This window comes from Taudactylus pleione, unplaced genomic scaffold, assembly GCF_031769625.1.
Source record: "Taudactylus pleione unplaced genomic scaffold, aTauple2 ptg000015l, whole genome shotgun sequence".
In the NCBI taxonomy this organism is placed as follows: Eukaryota; Metazoa; Chordata; class Amphibia; order Anura; family Myobatrachidae; genus Taudactylus; species Taudactylus pleione.
The window spans coordinates 5,943,016-5,969,581 of record NW_028284417.1 but is presented as its reverse complement, the minus strand read 5'-3'; the positions used below and the strand labels follow the sequence as shown (position 1 = coordinate 5,969,581).

The following is a 26,566-nucleotide window of genomic DNA, read 5'->3' as shown; positions in this document are numbered from 1 at the left end:
GTCTGCGATCGTGGGGGGTGGGGCTTAGTGCCGGGGGTGGGGCTTAGCGCCGGGGGGGTAGCAGCGGAGCCATGATAAGGCTCCGAAGGGGATTCGCAGGGACAGAGCTTTATCGCAAGCTCTGTCCCTGGAAGGGATTTGTAGTAAATATCTGTGATATTGGCTGAATTCGCAATGCAAATTCAGTCGATAATATCACACTACAATCTGCATTCAATATGCGGATTGTAGTAAATAGAGCCCTATGTATGTTTTATTTCCAATATTTTACGTGTTTAATATTGTCTTCCTATTCAGAGAGGTGCATCCTCTCCATATTTTCGTGTTTGCACCTATTCATCAATGTGCAATATTTTCCATTTTCCATTTTGTGTAAAAAGTTTCCGATAAAAATATATATTTTTATTTTTTTTAAAAGGGAGTCAAACAAATTACATCATATTATTATTTCTTTAATATGCATCTAAAAACAAGTGCTGACAATATCTCAATAATATTAAAACATTTTGTTTTTAAACATTTCAATTCATATAATATAAAATTTCACAAACCAATAGAACAATTAATATTCTTCAGCTTGCCTTGCACAGATGCATAAAAATCAAATTACTACACAAGTATGCCACATCTGTAATGTTTAGCAAGACTGCAAAACCATCGGATACATCAAGTACAATCAGAGCCTCACGCAGACTTGCACAAGGTCAGACCTCACTCAGAAATTGCTAACTTTATTGCATGCTATGAGTACTCAAGCTGCATAGGGCATCACAGTGGATAATTATGCATGCCCATGCAACGGCGTTTAAACGCACTAGCATGCCTGCATTACGCCGGCCACCCCTCCGTCACCACCCACAAACATCACTTCCTGTTGATCACTCTGCGATGGGTCTGCGTAGTCACTGCGATCACCGTCCTGATCGCAGTGGCTAGTTCGCGCACGCACACTGCGATGCATGTGCAGATGGCAACAATCAGCCGATTGTGTGCTTAATCGCAGTTATGATCGGTAGTGAATCAGGCCCATAATCTGTAAACTCAGACATATCCAGACTCCCAAAAGTAGTTGCTTATTGAGACATCAATATACACATGATCATTACTTGGTATATACCCCACAATAATCCTGTTTGAAAATTCAAAGATAACAAGTTTATTGGATCCACTGTATTATTAAGTAATGTATAAACAGTATATTTAAGTCAGCGGTCATAATGCGTACTTGATGAATAAAGTATGACTTGAAAAATTTGTAAGGAGAGATAAATCAACAAAGTATTGTACACTGATATATCCGCACATAGGAAGAGTTCTGTGTGTATATCTGAATATACTCAACTATTTGTTGGATATTTGCTTATGCAGCCGGTGATGAATAACAGAAAATGTTTATTTGCTGCCTTGTTACAATAGTTCTTGGCAGAATATTAGCCTTAAGTATGGTGAGAGAACACATTTTATCATAAGATCTGCATTGGTTTACTGCTTCAAATATATCTTAACACCTTGATATCTTACTTAACCAATATATAAATAAATAAAGACACGGACACCAGAGCTTTGCTAAAAAGGTCACAGTTTTTTATTTATAAATTATTAATCAACCTAACCAGGGTGGCTAAGAGACGCTGCAAACTCAGTTCTAGCTTTCACGCTGATCAGAATACTCAGAGGACTACTTAAAAGTCCCCCCTCTAGACGTACTAACGATGTGAGAGTCTCACTTCCCTCTAGGGCCAATCCGAGGTGCTACCATACAGCCAGCACCCGGGTCCCCCGCACAGAGCAGGACTAATTCGCCAGGGGCAACGAGGGTCAGTGCCCCCACAAAGTTGTCTTACGCCCTCTAAAGCCACTGAGTTGCAGCGTACTCCCGCCAAAGCCAGGCCCTAAAAGAGACTGGCCCGCCACCCAAAAACCTAACCCAGGAACGAGAACAAGTCCTTAATAAACAAAGCTGTGCCCACAGCATTAAGATGTACCCCATCATGCCGAAAAAACTTCCCAAGCTCTCCGACCAGAAAAACATGTCTAATCGCCATTCCACCCAGAGACTCAACATGTCTCGTAATTGCCACATTCACCTTCTTTCGTGACCTATCCAACGCACCATGCTTGCGCACACCTCTCCAATTCAAACGCGGCATCATATCCTACCAAACAATCTGAATTGTCGGCCATCTGACACGAATCTCTTCCAAAACTTCACGCAGCCTCACAATCAATTCAACTCCTTTCAACTGACCAAGATCATTCCCTCCAACATGGAGCACCAAGAATTTGGGAGTTCCCCATTTGGAAACAGATGAAACAATCAATCCTAGCACTGACTCCACACGTAAACCTCTCACACCAATCCAGCGAACGCTAACACCACTCGGCCACAAATTCTGACCCTGTGACAAGACATGTTTTTCCGCCCAAAAAATATAAGAATGGCCCACTAGCCACACTGTCACATCTTCATTTGCCAAATCTGTGGAAAAAGAGAAAAACCCTAACCTTAACAACCGCACCATACCCAAAAACACAAACACAACTTTAACAACACATGGCAACTAACTAGCAGGGATGCAAATGTGGGGAAACTGGAACCCGAGTGAAGAAGAAAACCCAAAAAACCTTCCCGTGAACCAAATATGGGCCAAATCATGGCTAACGGGAGGAAAAATTAAAAAATCCCTTCACACCCCCAATTGCTCAACGCTAGCCGTTGAACAATTGGCGGGTAAGCAACGCTTTCGGGTTGACGCCAGGAGCGCATCTACAACTTGTCGCAGCGCACATACTTCTTAAAAGCAGCCGACTTCCAACGCCCTACTTGCTGAATGGAGTCTGCTGAAGCTCCAGCGAGAGCCGTGCTAGTAGCAGCCCCAATTCGGAAGGAATGAGTACCATATTCTGACGGATCTGCCCGTAATTCAAGCAAGCCTTTCCTAAATACTGCTGCGAACTGGTATTTCGTGAGGGGTGAATTATCCGCATGTAGCAACCATTGCGCATTACCATGTAATCTGCCGCTAAGTGTACCGGACAAATATTCTGGTCCTGCTGTTGTTGCAAAGTAACCCACTTGCCCCTGCCTGTTTGATCGGTTTTAGAGAAACGAAGTCGACAAAGCACCGACGAATCTCTAAAAACGATATCGCTCAACAAAAGTCCTGAGGAATTGGACGCCTTGTTGGAAGCTACCAGCTCACTAACTCTAAATGCACCAAAAAATGCCGTTGCAAATGTAAGACGGAAAAGACAAGCCTCAAAATTATCAGAGGCCACCCTCCCCATTACTGATAACAAATTTGCCAACAACTGTAAGTCCACAGGCTGCCGTGAATCCGAACGAACGGGGAAAACCTTAGCCCAACCTTTCATGGCCTTTGTTAACACAAAAGACTTGGTGGGGTCATGCAAACCCTTCAGCTTACAAAAAAAAGAAATCCCTGCAAGCGCGGATCCCATGGAGGCCCTGGACCTACCCTGCTGATATCTTTCCCAAACAAAGGAAGAAATCAACTCATCCGCCGACTTACCCTCCTTCTCAAGGAGTGCACCATCCAGCGGCCGAATAAGCCTTGAGAGTCGACAGGGCAAGCGATTGTAACGCCAAACCTTCTAAGCCGGCCTGATGATCTGCCACACGAACGGGGGCACACCAAACCAATGCCAGAAGCCGACGGGACAAGAGCTTTAAAGCGCGCAAATTGAAAGCGAGACAAAGCATCAGCAATTTCGTTACAGACACCCGGTACATGTCTAGCTCTAAACCTTATATTACCCTAGAGGCAGCGCAAAACTAAATGCCGAAGCAAACGTAAAACAAAAGGTGAGGACGAACGTTTTTTGTTGATGGCGTGAGCCACTCCCAGATTGTCACACCAAAATACTACTTGGCAGTTACTCAGTCGTACCGACCAGAGTTCCACCGCTACGACAATTGGGAACAGCTCCAACAACAACATGTTATTCGTCAGCCCCTCCCTGTGCCAATCAAGAGGCCATGGAGCAGCACACCACTCCCCATTGAAAAAGGCCCCAAAACCAGACGACCCAGCCGCATCAGTAAAAAGTTGAAGCATGCTATTCGCCAACGGGGGCGAAGGCCAAATGCGTTCACCATTGAAACTCAACAAAAAACGCTTAAGATTCCTAAGATCCTCTTTAATCTCTCCCGACAGGCGAATATACTGATGCGGCTGCGTCGCACCAACTCTCTCCAATTTTCTGCAGAAAACTCTACCCATGGGAATGATCCGACAGGCAAAGTTTAAGGAACCCAGGAGCGACTGAACCCTGCGTAACCTAACTGATTCTGCTGCTAAACACGACTCAATTAGTTCCTGCAGTTTCTCCACTTTATCCTTAGGTAGCCTGCAACAACCCGCTGCTGTGTCTATCTCTATGCCTAAGTACGACAAACACGCCACCGGACCCTCCGTCTTGTCATGGGCAATGGGGACACCTAACACTTTGAACAAAGCCTGCGCCGAAAAGAGAAGATCAGCACAAACTTCGCTCTTTCCTGGGCCTATAAAGAGAAAATCATCCAAATAGTGCGCTATACCCATCTGACCTGTACCGGCATGCAGACACCATTGAAGAAAAGAGCTGAATTTCTCAAAATAGGCACAGGAAACCGCGCAACCCATGGGCAAACACTTGTCTACAAAATAACCCAATTTAAAACCCATGAATTGCATGGCCTCCGGATGCATCGGTAACAAACGAAATGCAGCCTCTATGTCTAGCTTTGCCATTAAGGCGCCACTACCAAAACTGCGAACTAAGGGCCTGATTCAGACCCACTCGCGAGCGGCTGTCCGCTCGCAAGTGGGTCGATGTTCTGGACTGAGCATGCGCACGACGGAGGGAGCTCCGTCGTGCGCATGCGCCAGACGCGACGAGCGAAGGAAAGTCCTTCGCTCGTTGTGTCTGATCAAAGGGGGCGTGCTGTCGATGTTGATTGACAGCACGCCCCCTTTGGTAGGCGTGCCTCCCTGACGGGGGCGTTCCCACGGGAACGCCTCCCGTCAGAAGCCGGCCCACTGACATCACTAGTGATGTCAGTGGGAGTGATTTTGGCTCTGATAGAGCCAAAATCACTCCGGAGCTTGCAGTTGAAAACCTCAACCGCAGGCTCCGGCTCGCAGTTTCGATGGTCGCGATGGTCACGACCATCGCGGCCATCAAAATGCACGCTCGTATAGCCTGTGGGTGGTGACCCACAGCTATACGAGCGTCCAGGAGGACGCTCCATTTTCATGGAGGCCGGCCCTCATTCAGAGCGTGCGCTCTGCTCAGAGCGTACGGCTCTGAATGAGGGCCTAAGTCCAAAGTAGCATCAAAAGATTGATACACTACCCTACAATAGTTCCCAGGTATAGCATCATTCACTGAACCGCCCCGAGGATGGGAGAGATATTGAATCAAGCGGAACTTACCCAGCACTTTCTTAGGAAACCACCCCCATCGGGGATATACAGAGGTTATGCAAAGGAGGACAGGGAAAGAGACCTTCCATCCTCCCCAGCAAGACCTCCGCACTCACTTTCCTCCTCAATTCCCCTGGGAAGTCCCTGGCGGAACGTAAATTCTGTGACGCCCTTATCCGCAAAGGCCCCTTTATAGGTAAACGAAAACCAACTGTGAAACCTTCTAACAAAAACAAAGCATCCTCTCTACTAGGATATAACTGTAACCATCTGGTAAGAGAATCTAAGCATACTGGAGAAAAGCTTTAACCATTTCCTTTGTGACTCTCTCCTCTATCCTGTGACGCACTTCCTGAACCCTGTCGACAATCCTTGGCTGGATGCTCCCCCCCGCAGAGATGACAGGAGTGGCGAAAACGACAGCCTGCACCCCGCGTACACTTGGAGTCATTATAGACAAAACATTTACCTCTCCCCGCTCCCGCCGTCCCCTGTCTGTTGTTTGCAAGATTCTTACGAGGGGGAGCACCATCCAAGGGGGGCCGACGCTGCTGCGACACCTCCAGCCAAACCTCTACGTCTTTAACCCCAAATGGAATGAGGAGAGCACCGTCATGCTTCTTGCGAAATTGAGAGTCATATTCGCGCCATGCCAGATTACGAGACCTGACGAACATGTCGAGTACCAAAAATAAATATCTTATAATGTTAACATGTTCGTCTGCCCTGGTCTCCAAACAACATGTCGCGAAAATGAGCATTCCCTTCAACCATGTGTTGAAGCTGCAAAAGGCATCTTCGCCAATGCCGCCCGACTTCTTCGCCTGTGTGAATCCCTTTTTCATATCATCTGTGAGCGAAAAAAGGTCCACAAATTTTCCCCTGCGTATTCTGCTTCTAACACTTTTACGCAAGCCCCTAAGCACCGCCGTATTAGCACAGTGAACCGTGTCTGCGCCTGCTTCTTGCGCTTTAGCCCCTATATCATCATCCTTCCTAGTATTGTTACTAGACTTTTTTGCTAGACGCCGCGCTACCATTCGCGCAATTTTGCGGGGGCGTGCAGGGGATCCAGAAGAGTGTGAAGAGGAAGAGGAAGAATCGGTAGAAGACATGTCATTTTCATGCTCAGGCCCGGAACTTCTTCGTCCACTTTATCTCTTGTTTCCGCACCTGTCCCGGTCACAGTGGTAGAAGAGTCTTGTGCCGTTTCAGACAACGAAGGCATTACAGCCACCGCGGTAACTTGCCCGCTAACCGCATCTGCACCTGAAACTGAAAGAGATGTGTGAGGCACCGGCAACGTGGACAAGGTAGCGATAGTGGGCGCGGGAGTCGGGTCCACCACCGGAGGGGCAATGCGAGGACCTCGAGCCGGAGATGCTTGACTGTTATTATCAACAGAGGGGTTCAAAGGAAACATATGGGAAATAGGAGGATAAAGCACAGGCCGAAGAGGGGGTGCGGCCGGGGCAGAGGGGTAAACTTGCCAAGGCGGTACGTAAGGGTAATACAATTGCTGCTGTGTTAAAGCTGAAGGGTAGTAGATGGGGGGTGCTGTAAAATGTGCCCCGTACACAGAAGAGGAAGGGGCCACTGCAGGGGAGGATAAAACAGGTGGGGCAACACCTGAACTCCATGACGCTTGGCTCCAATTAGGACCAGCCATGGAAAGGGGCATTGGTGATGCGCTCGCCGCTGCCTGACTACCTGCTGGCGTGAACCACGGGGGCTGATAAGCCGCCTGCGATACTACACTAATGGGTACCACCCCACCGTGAGTGGGGAACCAGCTGGGAGCTGGTAAGCGTGGCGCTATGCTGCTGTGCAGCTGACTGGCCGTGCCGGCAAAATAAGGGGATCTCCTCCCCAAAATGGCGCCCGGCTGTAAGATGGCCACCGGACCCGCCGTGTGAGCCAGGCCGACAGGACCACCCTGCACTAAAGAGGCAGAGGAGGAGGTAAGCGGGGAAACAAGCCCACCTCCCAGGCCCGCATAAGGCCACGCGGAAGGACCAGCTATGTGCCCTGCTGCAGCGCAGGGACCTGTCGCCGACGGGTGACTCGCGGAAGGAGCCCCCGCCGGAACAGGTAAGAGGGGAGTGCTAGGAGGGGGAGAAAGGCTGACTATGCTGGGCAAACCTGTTAGCGGCGTGGGACCAGAGGCACCGGAAGATGTGCCCGGCGAAGAGAATGGGGATGCTGTTGGTCGCGGAAGGAGGTCGCTCCGCCATGAGGCCTGAACCTGGTGCAGTCTGGGGAGGGAGAGGTACTGGGGAAGCCTGCCTGATGGAGGGCTGCAAAAGCAAGGGAGGGGGCGCGGCCAAAGAGGGAGAGCCTGTGTGTGCTGGGGGACTGCCGGGGGGGATGATGGATCCACCCTGAGACAAAAGTAAGAGGGCAGGCTGAGGAATGGGGGATGGACCGCAGGCGGGAGCGGAGCGAATGGGGCAGGCAAAATCAGCCAGCCGGCTGGGGGGGGGGAGCGGAGCGGCGGGGCCGTGACATTATAAATGGAAAGGGGAAAGATGCAATCGAGTGCTGGCAATGTGCAACAATGAGCAGACTAGCAACCCAGATACTTAGCTCTTTTAAGAAGATCAACTAAAGAGACTGAGCTAAATTCTGGCAGCCCTTTAAATAGACAAAACCTAGCTCCACCTACTAACAATCCTATAGGATAATCCACTCAATCTGACACAAACAGTTTAACCCAGCAACAAGGCTGTCATCAACACCCACACACAGCAGAAAACCAGCAATTTTACCTTTCCTCAATTCTATTCAAATTTCGTCCTCCAGAGTCTACTTGGATGATCTATTCAGCCCATGGGCATGCCTTTATCTGATAATCCTTAGGTAATACATCATATAATAAACAATTATCCTACTGTTGGATCTAAAAATTATATATGATTATACAAACAAATGATAAAATAAAAGAAAACATTGTTTAGAGGAAAAAAGGGGGTATTGAAAATTAGGTAAACATGCAACACGTTTGAAGACATTTTCTATATACTCCAATGCAAACTTCTTCGTCTTTTTTTTTCCATACAAGAGGTTTTTTTTTCTGTATTAAAAAGATTTTAAGTCTTATTGATACCTAATAGTAAATGTGTATTTAGCCACACAAATGTTAAAAATATAGGAGAAAATCTGGGTACGCCAGGGTTGCCGATATTCTGGCTGCCCCTTTCGGGAGGGAGCAGCCAGATCGGCATTGCAGGGGGCATGACCGACATAGGGGGCGTGACTGGGTGGGTTTGTGGGTGGCGTGGCCACTCGGATGTGTAATTTTGGCCCTGCCCCCGCTACACAGTGCCAAGATTACTGGCATTGTGAAGCAGGGGGTGGGCAAAAATGACACGATTCATTGCAAATCATGTCATCAGCCTCTCCCGCTGCTGGGGTTTTTCTTCTACCCACGAGGGGACAGAGAGAGGCTTGCAGACCATAGATCACCATACCAGTGAGCGCATGGTTCTGTAGAACCATTTAAATGTCAACATATTAATGTATGATCTAAAGACACCCATGGAAATCCTCTGCTGCCATGATGTATATAAGACTTGGGGGTAAACTCACCAGTATTTTAGTAGAAAAAACAAAGAAAGTTGGGTGGTAAGACAAGCAAAATGTTGTGCAAAGTAAGTGCTCAGTTGGTTGATGAAAACGTGCAGTCTATGTATATGCACATTTTGTCTGGTTCCTAAATGAATCCTATTTATTCTACTATTCGATTATCCATTTCTGCCACAAAGCCGTATGTTATTTCTAAGGGGCCTGTTCATCATCGGGGGCCCTTGATAATTAATTATCCAACTTACTGCAAGTGGATACTAAAACACAGGAGCAATTCAACATTCGGTTTCCACATTTGTAATGGGCCCATTAAGGATGATGATGAATACGCCCCTTAATATGAGTATTTTCTATTGTGGCTTTCTGTTACATAAGCTATTGGCTTTATCATGTTAAAGATATTGTAGAAAGCAATTGCTTATTGTGGTGTTTTGCTTTGTTTGAATTTTGATTAGGAAACAGTGCCTTAAACTGCTGAAGCACCTATTGGAACTGCTTGGAAAAAATGGGATGGAAGGAAAAATGGATCATTTCTGTTCATACCATGCGAAGACTGCTTTATTACATCACTGTACGCAGTATCCAGAAGATAAAGACTGGCAACTGGAAGATCTGGATTTATGCTTTAACAGATACATTGATTTCTTTCAAGAATGCCTTAAAAATGCACAGCTTCTAAACTTTTTCATACCTTCCCTTAATCTGTTCAGTTCGATTATTTCTGATTGTAACCTGCTGCATAGAAAGCTAGAAGATCAGAAAAGGCAGAATTATCCACTCTTCTATAGTTAGGGGAAATAACCGTGGATGTGGATAGGTTTGGGCTTGCTTAACTACTTCAGGTTTGTCCTCTCCCTTATGCTGGGCATACACTATACAATTATCTATCAGATATCTGTCCAATCTGGCTGGTTGGAATGAAAACCTGGTAATGTATGGGAGCAAATGACAATTGATTATACGGTTTTAAACACTGGAAAACAGACAAAAACGATTGTTCAAGTTGGTTAAATTTGTTTTATTTAACCAATTTGGCTGAGCGTTCATTTCGATTGTCATTTGCTCCCATACATTACCAGATTTTCATTCCAACCAGCCAGATCTGACAGATAATTGTATAGTGTATGCCCAGCATTAGATATGGGAGTCAAGTTTGTTAAAGTGTCTTCCATTTGTGTCCTAAATCAGTTGACAGGTCAGCTGTATGGGCATGTACTGAAATAGAAACACCACTAATGCTGGGCATACACTATACAATTATCTGTCAGATATCTGTCCAATCTGACTGGTTGGAATGAAAACCTGGTAATGTATGGGAGCAAATAACAATCGACCATTTGCTCACAAACACTGGAAACAGACAAAAATGGTCGTTCAGAGAAATTGGTTAAAACACATGAATTTAACCAATTTGAACAATTGTTTTTTGTCAGTTTTCCAGTGTTTAAAACCATATGATCGACCTGTCATTTGCTCCCATACATTACCAGGTTTTCATTCCAACCAGCCAGATTGGACAGATATCTGACAGATAATTGTATAGTGTATACCCAGCATAAGGAGGCTAATCCTATTTTAAGCGCAGAATTTACACACCAAAAATAACTATATGAGGATTAGTGCATGAGGTATAGTGGTGCCTTACCCTAATACTTTAAACCTCATTATTTGCTTACTCTAAATTTAAGGATAGTAGCCAGTTTGGTCTGTTTGATGTGAAGAAAATGCAGTAAAAAGAATAGAGGTGCTGATAATCAATACAGACACGTGTGTAATCATTAATTTTGGTATAACATACACAGGTAAAAAATTAAATGATTTCTTAAAATGGCTTAGAAAATAGAGGGTTCCCAGCACCCTTGCGTTCTTAATATTTGGGTTGCCTTATATGATACAGGTCTCCCTTGATATACTTTAAATTGCAACCCCAAAAGACAACAATGCACAATAATGTACACTGGGCCTAATTCAGATCCGCTCGCGAGTGTAGGACGCTCGCAAGCGGGTCGATGGTGCCCTAATGCGCATGCGCACGACGGAGGGAGCTTCGTCGTGCGCATGCGCGAGACCCGCATAGCGACAACCAAGCTGTCGCTCCGGGTCTCGCACCAAAGGGGGCGTGCTGTCGATGGTGACTGACAGCACGCCCCCTTTGGTGGGTGTGCCGGGGGCGTGACTGCCAGACGGAGGCGTTCCCATGGGAACGCCTACCGTCTGGGTCCGGCCCCACTGACATCACTAGTGATGTCAGTGGGAGTGATTTTGGCTCTGATAGAGCCAAAATCACTCCAGGGCTTGCAGCCACGAGACCCTACCGCAGGGTCTCATCGCAAGCCCGATGGTCGCTATGGTCTTGACCATCGCGACCATCATCATGGACGCCCAGAGCTATGCGAGCGTCCAAGAGGCAGCTCCAAGTTGAGGTAGGAGGGCCCTGATTCAGAGCGAGCGCTCTGGTCAGAGCATCCGGCTCTGAATCAGGCCCACTGTGTGGAATTGGAGAAGTGTGTGTACCTTTGAATTTTGGCTCTAAAACATCATCGTGTTTTGGTTCAGTGTCTGTTTTGGATTTCTTTAAAAAAACAGCTAAAATCATGTAATTTAGACCTGTTTTTGTTCCTATAGTATTATTAACATCAATAGCATTCATTTCCAGTAATTTATAGTCAATTATGACTACCTCACAGCTCACAATGTTGTTTTCACCCATATTGACCAAAGACTGCAGCGGCACAAACACATTGCAGTGTAAAAGTACAAAGCACATCTACAGATGTGTTCACATACATTTACCTCTGTGCGCTACAAGTCGCGTTAAACATGACGCATGAGCACCGTATGACTTGGTAGAGCAGAAATGCTACGTTACAGTGTCAGCGGCTGTGACACTATAACATAGCATTTTCCATGCAGATGCACCCGCAGTCGCACACAGAATAGAGGCATGCCACATATTTTAATCAGCAGAAGCTGCTTGTGCATCATATTCACATCACTTTATGAATAAGACGCATTTGTAGGTAAAAAGTCCCACGAAAGACACTCGCCAATACCGAGTCACGCATGGCTCAACTAGAATTGCTGTTTAACACGCAAGAAAGTAAACTGTATGTGGACACATCTGTATGAAACATAGTGGCGCAGCAACACAGGATGGCAATTTAATAAAGTATACAATGCTATAGAATGTTTTCATCAATCAAGAACTAAATCAAAGGCCCGAACAGCAAATCATAGGCTTCAGGACAATACAAATGATCAAGGCAGAGTAACCGCCTAGTCGAAGTCAATAATATATTATATTAAAATCAAGCTACCAATGGACTTAAGGTGGCTAACAGCGTTGTCAATCAAAATCACAGTTGGAAGATGTCATCATCATCCTCATCATCACCCTTATCAGTGTTAATATCATCATCACACAATATTAGCTCATACCCACCGGAATCCACCATTATAGTAGTCTCTGTACTTTGTTGTAATTGGTGGCAAAGGTCTTCCTCATAGAATTTTTACTTCATTTTTATGAACATTAGTTTTTCCACATTTTTTGGAAGTAGCCTCCTAAGCCAATTGCTCACATGATTCCCATCTGTGCTAAACACACTTTCTGAGTACACACTGGAGGGTGGGCAGCTTAAGTAAAGCAAAGCTAGTTTGTACAGGGGGCTCCAAATTGTCTTTCTTCCTCCCGTATTCAAGGGGACTGTGTGAGATGCTAATTTGTACATGGTCATTAAAATAATCCTCCACCATTCTATTGATGCTTACTTTATCAGCTGAATCACAGTAGAGGTATCAATAATTGTGGGCAATTCTTTTAAGCCTGACCAAATGTCATAATATTTCACCATAGTGCACTGAGGTGACTCATTATCATCACCAATGGGTCTCTTGGAGAAAGTCAGTTTTTTCCTGACAGTAGCATTTGCAGGTGAAACTGAAGCAGGAGATATCTTTGTGTCATATGCCACTTGAGCTGACAACTTGCTCATTGCATCTCTTAATATCTTTCTTTACAACTAACACAGATCTTATGTATATAATTCCTTTACAAAACACTGGCAGTTTTTACACATTAGGAACAGAAAATATGCCCATTGCAGGAATTATTTTGGGGTACAGATGATGGGGATACTATTGCACAAAGAAGCTGTCTCTGAAAAACATGTGAATTTCTAAATTCCAATATAAAAAACTGGCATTTTTTATGCACCTGGAACAGAAAGGTCTCCTTTGCAAGACTTGTTTTGGGGTGCAGATGATGGGGATACCACCGCTCACAGTTAGACCAGTAATATATACGCTGAATGTCAACACACACTTCTTGAAATATACAATTAAAAAAGGCTCAGACACAGCAAAGTATTTTTTGAATAATAATCTTGAAATCAACACAGACTCTGCCCTCATACACAAGTGACAAACAATATACAGCAGTGTAGATAGATGTCCTTGAGATAAAAAAGTCCAAAAAATGTACTTTAACAAATAATTAAAAGTCTATTTTATTTTTTGCAGCACACACACAGTAGCCTGCAGAGGCTCCGAGAGAGGGGGTGGGGCGAGTACTAATTACCCGGACCAGGCTTGCTGGAGGGGCCTGGGTCCGGCACCACCACCCCTCCCTCTTATCTCACAGCAGCCAAGCACACACTGCTGTGTGCTGGGCTGCAGTGGGAGACTGCTTGCGGCTGCTGAGCAACAGCCGCAGCAGTGTCCTATGCCTGTGGGGGGGGAAGCGATAACACTGATCGTGCCCTCCTTGGCTGTGCGCTGGGTTGAGTGGCTCACAGTGCCGCTCTTCACAGCTTTCAGCGTTGCAAAAAATATAATTGTTTTACTTTTTTTATCCTAAGGAGAAGTGGCCACGCCTCCCACAATTATGTCATGCCCCTTCCACCCGGGCCTGGCACTGCTCTCAGCCAGTTAGTTTGCAGTGTGTGTCTGACAAACACACACATACATAAAGTGACAAAGACTCCTGCAGCCACCCTTGCCACCCACTGCATCTACCTACTACAACTCTGCCTGCTAAATCTGGTATTCTAATGCAGTGGCGTCCCTCCCAGGGGTGACACCTGGTGCGGGTTGGGGAGTGGAGGGTGTGTGGTGCGTACAGCGAAGCCATGCGCGCACCGCATTTTGTGGGGTCCGGAGTCACTCCGGGGTCCGGGAGATGCGGGCTGCCCTGGGGACAAGTCTGTTTTAAAGTGCCAGCTCCCTCACTGTGTCAGGAGCTGAGAGCTGCACCGTAATGCTACAGTGCAACACCCGTCTCCTGTCACTGTCAGGATCTGCAGCTTCTAGCCTAAAAAACTGCATTAATTACTGCCTGTCTCTGTGCAGTGTCAGTTGCATTCTAATTAATTCTCCTGTCTGTGCACAGCTGCACACTGGTCTATCACTAAGGGAGACTTGCTCTGTTTGGGCCTTGTTCCTGTTAAAATATGCAATCCAAAACAGCTATAATGGACATGCTATACAGTATGTACAGTGCTAGCCTTGATTTGACAGTTGACATGTGGAATTGGTGAAGTGCTGATTGGTTAAGATTAGGGGTGTGCACCGGCCACTTTTTGTGTTTTGGTTTTGGATCTGGATCTTTCTTCGTATTTTGGATCTGGATTGGTTTTGCCAAAACCACCCTTCCGTGGTTTTGTGTTTTGGATATGTATTTTTTTTTAAAAAAGCTTAAAAACAGCTAAAATCACAGAATTTTTTTTTTTATTATTCCTATGCTATTATTAACCTCAATAACATTAATTTCCACTCATTTCCAGACTATTCTGAACACCTCACAATATTGTTTTTAGGCAAAAAGGTAGCTATACAAGTGGGCGGCACAAACACATGGCCCATCTAGGAGTGGCACTGCAGTGGCAGACAGGATGGCAGTTTGAAAAACTAGGCCCTAAAGATACATATATCGCGCTGCTACTTTGTTGATGCATGTGCAGCTAACACGCACACAAACACAGAAAAATAAACAATTTTTAAATGTTTTAATTTTTTGGGGCACTTTGGGGGTTACACCACCCTTCAACAGACCAGCCAGCCCTTGACTTATGACACAGGCGCACGCTTGGGGCTGCTACTTTGTTGATGCGCATGTGGCTAACGCTCACACAAACACAGAAAAATAAACCCTTATTAAATGTTTTATTTTTTGGGGACACTTTGGGGGTTATGCCACCCTTCAACAGACCAGCCGGCCCTTGACTTATGACACAGGCGCACGCTTGGCGCTGCTACTTTGTTGAAACACGTGCGGCTAACGTGCATACAAACACAGAAGAATAAACTCTTTTTAAATGTTTTATTTTTGGGGGCACTTTGGAGGTTACACCACCCTTCAACAGACCAGCCGGTCCTTGACTTATGACACAGGCGCACGCTTGGCACTGCTACTTTGTTGATGCATGTGCGGCAAAGCGCGCACAAACACAGAAAAAAATATATATATCTTTTTTTGCACTTGGGGGGAGCACCCCTGAAGGACAGAGCAAACCCTGGACAACACTACAGCACCCCTTTAGGACTACAGTAACACAGGAGCCACTGAAGCCCCCCCTCTTCTGTCTGCACACAGCTCCTATGGACAACACAGCCTTTATGGGACAACAGCACTGCACAACCCAGCCCAGCCAGCTCCTATGGACAACACAGCCTTTATGGGACAACAGCACTGCACAACCCAGCCCAGTCAGCTCCTATGGACAACACAGCCTTTATGGGACAACAGCATTTCACAACCCAGCCCAGCCAGCTCCTATGGACAACACAGGCTTTATGGGACAACAGCACTGCTCAACACAGCCCAGCCAGCTCCTATGGACTTTGAACACAGCCCCTATGGACAACAGCAGCACCAGCACAGCAACCCCCACCCTGGGGGGAGGTATCCCAATTTATTTTTGGGGACCCCACTTTCCAAGGATTCCCAGGCCTGAGCTGACCAGTTTGGTGCTGGTTAATGTGATGGCAGGGGGATATTGCTCTGTGTCCCCCTGCTATGGCATTACCACCCCGGCTGGTTCGGCCCTGTGCTGGTTAAAGAAAAATAGGGGGAACCAAACGCTGTTATTTTCCGCAATTTTCCATGACCAGCCTAAGAGGTCTGGGGGCTGGTAATGGATTTACGGGGGAGACCCCATGTATTTTTTCATTTTTAACTATTTCAGTTCTTTTAACTCTAAGTCATACTTGCCAACTCTCCCTCATTGTCAGGGAGACTCCCTGAAATAGCAGCAATCTCCCTGTCTCCCTGAAGAGTCTACCAATCTCCCTGATTTCACCTTACCCCCATTATGATACTGTTATATAAAAGAAAACACAGAGATATATACATTCAAATGGGATCATTAGTATCATTTACCTGCATTGATTATAAGGCACAATGATCCCAGTGGCGTAAATTCATCCCAGATGCCCGGAGGCAAGTTATAATTTGGTGCCCCTCCCCCCATCACAGCCGCTGACACTGTAATGTAGCAATTTGCATGCAGACAGGCTATAGATACAAGAAGGTAGCAGCTGATGGTCTGACATGGAGCTCTCCACTAGTGTATGGTGGCTTCTCAGGTGCCGGAAGAGATGCCATGTATTGGGCGGCCGTGATGGTACACTCCGGGTACATAGTTACAGCCATAAGTGGAGTGAATATGTTGTGGACAATGGAGGAGGTGCCCCTTCAGAGCTGGAGCCCGGCGGCAGGCGCCTCCATTGTCTCCCATAGTTCTGCCCCTGAATGATCCCTATGGTTACATGTATTTTCTGAGAAGTATCAGTGTGTTTTCATCAACAAGTAGTTTTTACTAACTCCTTTGGGGCTCATTTACATGTGGATATAAATCAATTTTATGACACGCCTCTCAGATGTAGCAGTACACGCCCACTTTACCGCTGGGCTCATAGGTGCTGCTTTCACAATCTCCCTGAAATGCTTTTTCAAAAGTAGGCAAGTATGGTCTAAGTAGCCTGCACAAATCATAGTGCTTCTCCCAAACTCGCCTGTCTCAGGCAGGTCTATTGTTTGGGCGGGTTTGCTGTCGATTTTTGGTAGTTTTACAAACATACCGTTAGAATATCTCCTGTTTCTATAGTCTATGTGAAAATATACCTTTTTGGGCATTGTTCCAAACTCTTCAGAAGGTTTTGACTTAAGTAAATCTCTGCAAACTAGATGACAAATCGCACAAAAATGCAAAATCAATCTTTAGTAAATGTATCCCCTAGTCTTTTAGTTAAATTACTTAATCACAAAGCTCCTTTCTTCGTTTCCATTTCCTGATCAACTAATGTACAAAATAAAGTACAATTATGTAAGTTTGAGTAAACATGTATTATGTTTTATTTGGAATTATATATTTTTTATAATAATAGAATGCAGAATAGATGATAAATAAAACATTGTTGGAATATAGAAAGGAAAATCCAGAAGGTATTGGGTAGGGGTGTGTGGGAGGGTAACTTCCATTTTTTAAAATTAGCATAACACAGAACACAATTAGAAATGAGTATCATATTATGAAAAGTCTCATACTTCAGTATAGTAAACTGTAAGAGCTAATGCACCAATAAGGATTGGTGTAAGGTTTGTTTTTGCCCCAGGGCAGCTAAATTTGTGGTTACCCTTGTACAAACCATCCCCCTCCCCCTTCCTCATGTGACTCCTATACTGTGCGATCCTGTGTCACAGTCAATCATCCTTGCCCAGTGGTTGTTTCTAGCTGCTATGTATTGCCACAATCACACTGACTATGACCATGTCAGGTTGTCATTATTTCCCATTTATGGCCCTAACCTGAAAAGTACTCAGAGCCAGATGTGGGGAACATTTTGTTGTGTCTCAACAGGGTAGAGACGCTATGTGTGGGGTCCCTGGGGCATCTGCCCCAACCACCCCACTGGTAATCCAGCACTTACTGTTTATGATACATTAGTGCTCTCTGACTTGTATGAGAAACATAGGTACAGATGTGACCTCACACACAGGGGCGTATCTATAATGGGTGCAGGGGGGCCCACACCGCACACCCTGCACCCATAGCATACTTACCTTTCCGGAGTCCCACGCTCTAAAAACTACTGGAAAATGGCCACCACGGCCACTTTTCCGTTGTTTGCGCATGCGTAGTACAGAGAAAATGGCCACCGTGGCCATTTTCCGGGTGACCTGTACATACACTATAGACTCTGGGCGCACTCTAGTGCCCAGAGTCTATAACTCTGACGCTGGCCGCAGACACAGCTCAGTGCGCTGCCAGCCGCCGGACAGAGAGGAGGGGGCCCGTGTCGAAGACTGCACATGGGCCCCCTCCTCTCTAGAAACGGCCCTGCTGACACGTTTGCTTCAGTGCAGCCAAATAGTCCCTCTAGTTCTGTGCATCTTTTTTGTGTCTTTTTTGTTGAAAATTAATCTAGGATGCACCAGGAGACTGTGCTGATGAATTTGATATGCAACACATATATCTGTGTGCTACTAAGTCTTTCAATCAGCATACGACGTGCTATGATGCAGCGGCCACAGCTTTTTTCCACACCAAGTTCCGTTTACAGACTAAGGTGCACACAGATATATAAGTGTTGCATATCAAATTAATCGGCACAGTCTGCTGGTTCGTCCTAGTCACTTCATATTTATGGCAAAAAAAGATGCCTCTTTCTAGCAGAGTTGCATGGGACCTGGCAGCTCACTCGCTCCAGGCATATTGCACTGCGTGGCATACTGAGGATGAATGACACATCTGTATCATGTAAGTAATGGGTGAACTCTTTATAACGTTATACATATGGTGTATTCCAATGAGCACACAATTCTGTGAATTAGCAGCTCCACCATTTTGTGAGTGACAGCAATCTGATTCTGTGAGAGTCCTGAATCTGCAGTTAACCACAGGATGTGATGGCATACCATATCTGTATTGCGCAAGGAACATGTCCATTAAGGTGTCAGCCTTAATGATCGTAATTTCATTGCTTTTTGAAGTTTGAATGGCAGAAAATCAATAGGTTTTGTGAATTTTCAGATCTTGTTTAAGCAGCCTTAATGGGACATATGAAAGCATAAGGTTTTCTGTCTATGGAATTTCATATCTTTTTAAAAATGTATTAACTATCAGGGTTTGGATGAGCAAACCGGGCCACCTGTAGGGGAGAAGGGCAACAAAATGTTACACTAACGCAGGTGGAAGAGTGGACAGCACACAGGAGGTTGGTTTGGGAGGTGCAGAATGCGAGACTGCTGTAGGCGTGTGGGGTAGTGGCAGAAGCTATGTACTTGGAGAACCATAAGTACCAGCATGCAGGGCATTACGAGCGTGCTGGTAGCTGTAGTTCCACAACAAAAGCAATATTAATAAAACACACCGTAGAAAAGTATAATTTTATTAAAACATACACACACACACACACACACATGTACTCACACATGCACATACTCACCTAGTATCCCTGAAGCCAATCTGTCCTCTTCTCCAGTAGGTAATCCAATGGTGTACCTGTAATAAAAATTCCATACTCACTTCCTCCTATGCGTAGATCTGTCCTCTTCGTTCCAAAGTAGGCAAATCCTGGGTCTTGGCAAAATAAAAAAATGAATTACCTGAGCTCACGGACACTACTACCTGAATGACAGCTCCGCTGCAGTATTTTTTCTTTTTACACACAGGGGTAGGGGGTACAGGGAGACACACACACACACGGGTACGGGGTCCAGGGAGACACACAGGGATAGGGGGTCCAGGGTGACACACACACAGGGATAGGGGGTCCAGGGTGACACACACATACAGGGGTAGGGGGTCCAGGGTGACACACACATACAGGGGTAGGGGGTCCAGGGTGACACACACACAGGGGTAGGGGGTCCAGGGTGACACACACACAGGGGTAGGGGGTCCAGGGTGATACACACACACACACAGGGATAGGGGGTCCAGGGTGACACAAACAGGGGTAGAGGGTACAGGGTGACACACACAGGGGTAGAGGGTACAGGGTGACACACACAGGGGTAGAGGGTACAGGGTGTCATACACACACAGGGGTCATCTCGTCCAGGAAATATCAGCATCAGGGGAGGGAGCATCTATTCGGGCTAAAAGGCAGCCATGTTTGTACACCCATGTGAAGTCACAGTACATACACCCCCTGCTGGAAGCTCCTACTGTGGCTGCACAACAAGTTGAAAAGTCCTATCTTTATAATTGAGCATTCTTGAGGTAATAGTTTAAAAACTGTAAATTTCTAATGTACCTGAATCCCAAAAGCACGTACCCTGGCACAATAGCTACGTAATAAAACAAACCCCAAGTCTAAATTCCACCCCTACCCTGAGGTTTGTCTTCCCAAAAATCCCCCATAGACTATAGCAGAAAAGGGTTCCTAACTGACAATGTCAGAAAAAAAGTGACAGTTGGAGCTTTAGATTACTCCCAAATCCTCATTTTTTATGTTTTCGCCCTGAAATGTAGCATGCAGCACCCAGTGACAGTTCTACACAGCCATGCCAAATTTCAGATCCGTACCTCCTATAGCTTGTAAGGTGTAGCCCCTTAAACACCCTGCCCCCCCCTTCAGAATTCTCTATGGAGAAATCCGTTTTTGTAGATGCAGCCTTAATATAAGGGCACGACTGTGCCCTTACAATATAGATAACAGAGCAGTAACTAGACCTTTTGGTGCCCTGTGCCAGAGAGAGCATTGGCACCCCCCCACCCTTCATTTTTTTAAATAGGGACATAAGATAGTGCATTTCAAAGAGGGCCATGGCCTCATGGGGAAGGGCCAAGGAAGAGATAGGAGAGGCCAGGAGATGCTGGGGATAAAAGAAGAGGAAGCTACAAGTGAGAATGATAATAAACAGGAAAATTGGAAGGCCCAAACAGCACCCACTGCCCTGCATTGCCCTGTGCCATGGCACTGGTCACACTACCCTAGTTACGGCCCTGATAGATAATATACTACATCTCCCCCTTTCTTTCATATACATTTTTTTTAGACACATAAATATGTACTTTCAATCTATGCATTTTTTAATTTAAACATATAACAATATATTAACGGCATCAGAATTGGGTCTTATACAAATTGTGGCCCACACTCACATTTCCACTCCTGTCATACTGTACCTGACACTTCCAATTCTACTCCTGTCCTACATGAACCAAAACCACTATGAAGTGATGTTGATGTTTTACTGCAGGAGTATGATCATATTTTTCATGGCATTGGAAAACTTCACATTCCAAATACTTATTCAGGACAGCTATGCAACTGCAAACTGAGGCCCTCATTCAGAGCCGCTCGCTATTTGCGGTCGTTTGTTCTAAAACAAGGGGTGGCTATTCAAATGAACCGTTCGCTAATTGCGGCTATTCTTGTGGCTGGTTTTTTCAACCGCTATTTTGCGAGCAGTTTGGAGTAAAAAAAAAACAAGTGACGTGGTCAATGACGCAACTGCATTAATTATGCACTCCCTTAAAACGCCTGTTTTGACCTTTAAGCACGCCTGCGATCAAATTCCACACCCCCGTTTTCAAGCACCTTCCCCTGTTACCACCCACATACGCCTAATTCTGTCACTCAAAATAGCAGGCATTCGCTATATAGCGAATAAACGATTTTTGGCCGCACTGACTGGTTCGTGCATGCTTATTAAAATCTGTACGCATGCGCAGATGTGCGAACATCGGTCAGAACGAACGAGCGGCCGCTTGCGAGCGGCTTTGAATCAGGCCCTGAATCTGTTGATGCACATATTACTAGACTACGGATTCTTGCCAGAACATGTCAGTTCCATGATGTTGACGATGAAATTAGGCAGCAACTAATTGCATTTGGCATATGTGGAAAGTTGTGCAGATGTGTTCTTAAGTCTGAAATGATGCTGATAGAGCTGCAGCAATAAGCTAGAAGTCTTGAACTTTCAAAAACACATGCTAAGGACATGGAGAGGAGTATGAACCAGCTGGAAGTGTGCAATAAATTACATACTGACACAAGTGGCAATCTGGAGTAAATCTAGATCATGTTAGATCATGTGGACGGTCCTATACACATTCAGGAGACTGTCCGCCCGGCTGCCACTGATAAAATTTGCACTGCATGTGGCAAACTGAATCACTTTTCCTCTGTTTGCAAGTCCAAGGAAACCAAACCTACACCCAAACAATCTTCTCAGCAGTTTAAATCCAGGAGAAAGACAGTGTGTTGTGTGGATCAACATTCTACATCGTCTCCAACTGCAGAATCATGTGACAGTGATAATATGCCAGCATCAGGTCGGCAAAAACAAGGTCAGTCCAAAAACTGACAACACTTCTGTTGAATTTCTAATAGATTCCGGTGCGTCTGTAAATCTAATGGATGCTAACATTTTCAAGGAGCTGCATGGCATGGTGGTTTTGAATCCAACATCTGTAAAAATATTCACTTAAGGTAATAAATGACCCCTTCCCTTACAGAGTTCTTTTGACATTATTGCACGCAAAAATGACAAAGCATTATTTTTTTACCACTAAATATGCAAAAGGCAATCTCTTGGGATTCTGCAAATATTGGGCCAATCAGCTGATATCGGCTGATAGACCACATAATTGCTGGTGTGGATGTGGACCCAGCTTAAGTGTTTGCTTGTCTTTTGTGTTCTCTTGTGTCTTTTGTGTTAGCATGGAGGGGGCAGTGAAGAGTCAAGGCGCACATCCACTTGCTGATTTCTATGAGCGATTGAATGATAATGATATCGTTATAATTCAATCACTCATGAATCGGGCACATTAATGTCAGAAATGACCAGCGATGCGTGCTCCCACTGGTCGTTTTCCGACATCAATCATCGGCCCAACATGTTGGTCAACCTGACGATAACGACAGGTTGAGCATGTTAGGGGATGATTGATGTGCCTGCACTGAACGACTTAACATTCAGTGTAGGCACAGCACCAGACTGTGAAACTACAGCGCGATTACAATGTCTGCTAGTGGATGTGCCCCATTAGTAAATAGGAGGAGAGGGAGCCAGGGGTACGTGAAGAAGAGGACAATAACCCACCCTGAGAAACCAAGTCTTGTTGTCAATTAACCACTGAAAAGGACTCAAAGGATACTCTGATCAGGATTGCTGGTAATTTTGATTCTGTATGCAGCTTTATGAGCTATATTGATCTAGTACACTAGTGGATAACAGGTGGATCTCCAGATAAAATATGCATTCTGCAGCTTCTTTCTGCTTTATTGCCCAACTTAAATATTGTAGTTTGTACCACTATTTAAAATTAGCTCTGATATTTTATATGTGGTGGCATCACTAAGGGGGCTTTGAAATTCATGCCGCACTAGGTGGCACCAACTGAGGGGGTGACACGAAGGGGGTGATTCAATTCAGCTCAATGTTGAATAGCCCTGGGAAGGAGTTCCAAGAGGTAGTCAATTGACCGCGCTGTTAAGATCGACTAGAACCATTTAAGTTGGAGAATGCCGGTTACTGTGGCTTAAGTTGGGTGTTTAGTGGTGGTAACTGTTATTCTCTGACTAAAATGTTATCCACAAGGCTGTTAACACTGCGCTAAGCTAGAAAACAGCATCGTGGCGACAGGGTGCGAGCAGAAATCTTCTAGATGGACTTAACAGCGTGGTCAATTACATAGCTCCAGGAATACCATATCTGGGTTATTCAGCATCGCACTGAAATGAATTGCCCCCCAAGAATGCAGAGCTGCTCTGCTATTTTGGTGTCACCCCCTCGGATGGTGTCACTGAGCAGAGCTGCAGTGGTGATGGATGACGTGTGCATGACCGTGTCATCCACACTGTGCTGAGAGAGGCTGAGGTCACACTCCTAAAATGGCACAAATCAAGAGGGTGTGACTTTGTGCCCGTGAGGTCATGCCCCCTTTTGCGTGCAGCACCGGGTGTCACCACCTGTTGTTATTTGATAAGTGTCTCTTTCTTTGATTAAATGTTTTGTGTGGTTTAAAAATAAAAATCTTTATGGAATGAGACATCAGTTCAAAATTATATAATCAGTGCAAAAAGTAGAATTACATTGATACAATGGAAGTGGGCAGAACGCAGGAGAAGTGCCTAACCTTCCGGGGGTGCGGGGGGTTACCTTAAAAATCGGGAGCCTCCCACGAAAACTGGGACGGTAGGCATGTATGAATTAGGCCACGCTCCCTTTGGTAGCGCACGGCTTTGCCGCAGGCAGAGTTATGGGGCGCAGCAGTCCAGAACTTGCACAGGGCACCGGCAACACAGAAAAGAGATGAGAGTGTGTGTGTGTGGGGGGGGGGGGGGGAGGGTTGGGGGTTGGTAGTGGAGAGGAAACACACACTAGCGGGAGGGTAAAAGTTAGTAAGGGAATGCAATCCACAAATGGGGTGGGGCCACAACAGGGGCAGTAAGCTGCACAGAAAGAGAGCTAATAGAGGCATGCCTCTGAGTATGGGGGGCATGCCTTGAGCACTGATGGACACCCTAGATGTGTTATGTTACCAGGAAGTGCACTGCAGTGTTTAGAGATCAGACTTCAGTTAGCAAGCAGCAAGACAAGACACAGTGATGCAGGTAGGAGAATCAATGGACACTGAACCTTAGTGTAGTGATGGGAGAGTTACAGTGAGTAGGACAGGCTCCCAGCACTCAGACTCATCTCCTTGTGTGCCTCCCCAGCCACTGACCTCACCGCACATCATTGTGGTCAAACTACCCCTGTGACAGGGTAATTAGAGGACAAAAGAGTACATAAACATCTGAGGTCCATCCCGTCCCTTTGAGCGGGTTGTTGACTATCAGCCTTGTGGATCACAGCCAATCAGCGGGCACTAACTGTATAGCGAGTGCTGATTGGCTGGTGGGCCCGGAGAATTACAGAAACCTGCTGATGTCCATCATTTACCGGGTTAGAGATGTATGTGCTATCATATACATCTCTACATGTCCGATATGGTATGGGTACCTCATTTTTTTGGTTTGAGTCCAGTGCTGGTTTTAAAAATAGGGGAACCCCATGCCATTTTTACTCTATTTTTAAAACCAGGACTGGCTCTGGGCGCCCAGTGCTAGTTCATAAAATACGGGGGGGACGGGGGGGGGACACTACACGTTTCCCCCCTATACTTTTAGAAGCAGGACTGGCTCAGGCTGTTTGGGGGGAACCCTACCTAATTTTTTTTTACATTAACACTTTATTTAATTTTTAACCCCACACAAGCAGTCTGCACGTATCTCACTGATATGTCCAGACTGCATGTTCAGGTGAGTTTGTCTGCGGTCAGACTCGGGGATAATCTCTATCACATACACCACCAAAAAACATGATTCAGCAAATCACAATTCTTGGTAAATTTGGTAGTGGAGAGGAAACACACACTAGCGGGAGGGTAAAAGTTAGTAAGGGAATGCAATCCACAAATGACAAAGTTAGACAGGATGGCAAGTCTTGAAGGTAAAATGAGTCCAGGGCTCTCTATGCAGCGGGCCACCAGAATGGGAGTATCAGAAACAGGTTCCCAGGCTAAGGATGACCAATGGGCAGAAGGAGCACCACAGTACTGCTTTCTGCAGAAAAGGGTATATATAGGAGGATGCATGAAAGAATAGATCGCTGCAATAGTTATCACTGATGTTCAAAAAATCTGCTAGATGATGATATCACTCCACAGCATAAGCACAGATGAGGTTGCGAGAAAATCACTGCAGAAATGCTGTCTGTACCTCTGGAAGATGCAGGCCTCCATAATACAGGCAAGCCTGTTGAGCAGGAACAGCACAAGTAGTCAAAGGCACCACAACTTGCAAGACTATTGTCATTGGTGGGAAGAGGATTGTGATTATAACAATGTCCGTGTTTCAGCGTTATCCAGGGTCTCCCCCGTTTACAGGACTCCTGCTCTGCGATAACGGGTAGAGCAGAGTCCGGAGCCGGCCCCAGTGATCGGACCACACGCTGATACACTGAGAAAAAAAATAAACTTACCTGAGTCCAGGGACCGGAGTTCGGGGCGCCGGTGATGTTCTCCCTCCGGTCAGCTGGTCTCCCATACTGCACTGCGGCCCGGTCATCAGGTGACCGGGTCCCAGTGCAGTATGGGATATCAGCTGACCGGAGTCATGGAGGACATCACCGGAGCCTGGATCATGCAGGTAAGTGCAATTAAGGGATGGTGGCTTGCAGGGGGGGGGGAATCGCAGGGGGTCCACGATCATGGGGGGTGGGGCTTAGCACCGGGGACGGGGCTTTGCACCGGGGGGGGTAGCAGCGGCGGCCCTTCAGCGCATGTGCAGGCACTTGTCACAGTATTTTTTTGCGAAAATACCGTGATAAGGCTGCAGAGGGGATTCGCATGGACAGAGCTTTATCACAAGCTCTGTCCCTGCAAGGGATTTTTAGTAAATCCCTGTGATATTGCCTGAATTCGCAATGCGAATTCAGTCGGTAATATCATACTACTGTCACGACCCTGTCTAGTTGTCACCTCTTTGCCTTGAAACTTACCCCTGTCAGCTGTCCCATGGATCTGTGTTTGTAGTTCACCTGGGGGATC

At 45.9% G+C, this 26,566-nt stretch overlaps 1 protein-coding gene across 1 annotated transcript in view; it reads left to right on the top strand.

Moving 5' to 3' along the window:
- LOC148542089 (cyclic GMP-AMP synthase-like) overlaps positions 1-10,072 on the top strand; it is a 126,869-nt gene extending 116,797 nt beyond the window's left edge. The window contains exon 5 of the mRNA XM_088470524.1: positions 9,473-10,072. Within this exon, the coding sequence (XP_088326650.1) occupies positions 9,473-9,809 (337 nt within the window). The 3' untranslated portion in view covers positions 9,810-10,072. The remainder of the gene's footprint in view (positions 1-9,472) is intronic.
- Positions 10,073-26,566: the final 16,494 nt, after the last annotated feature.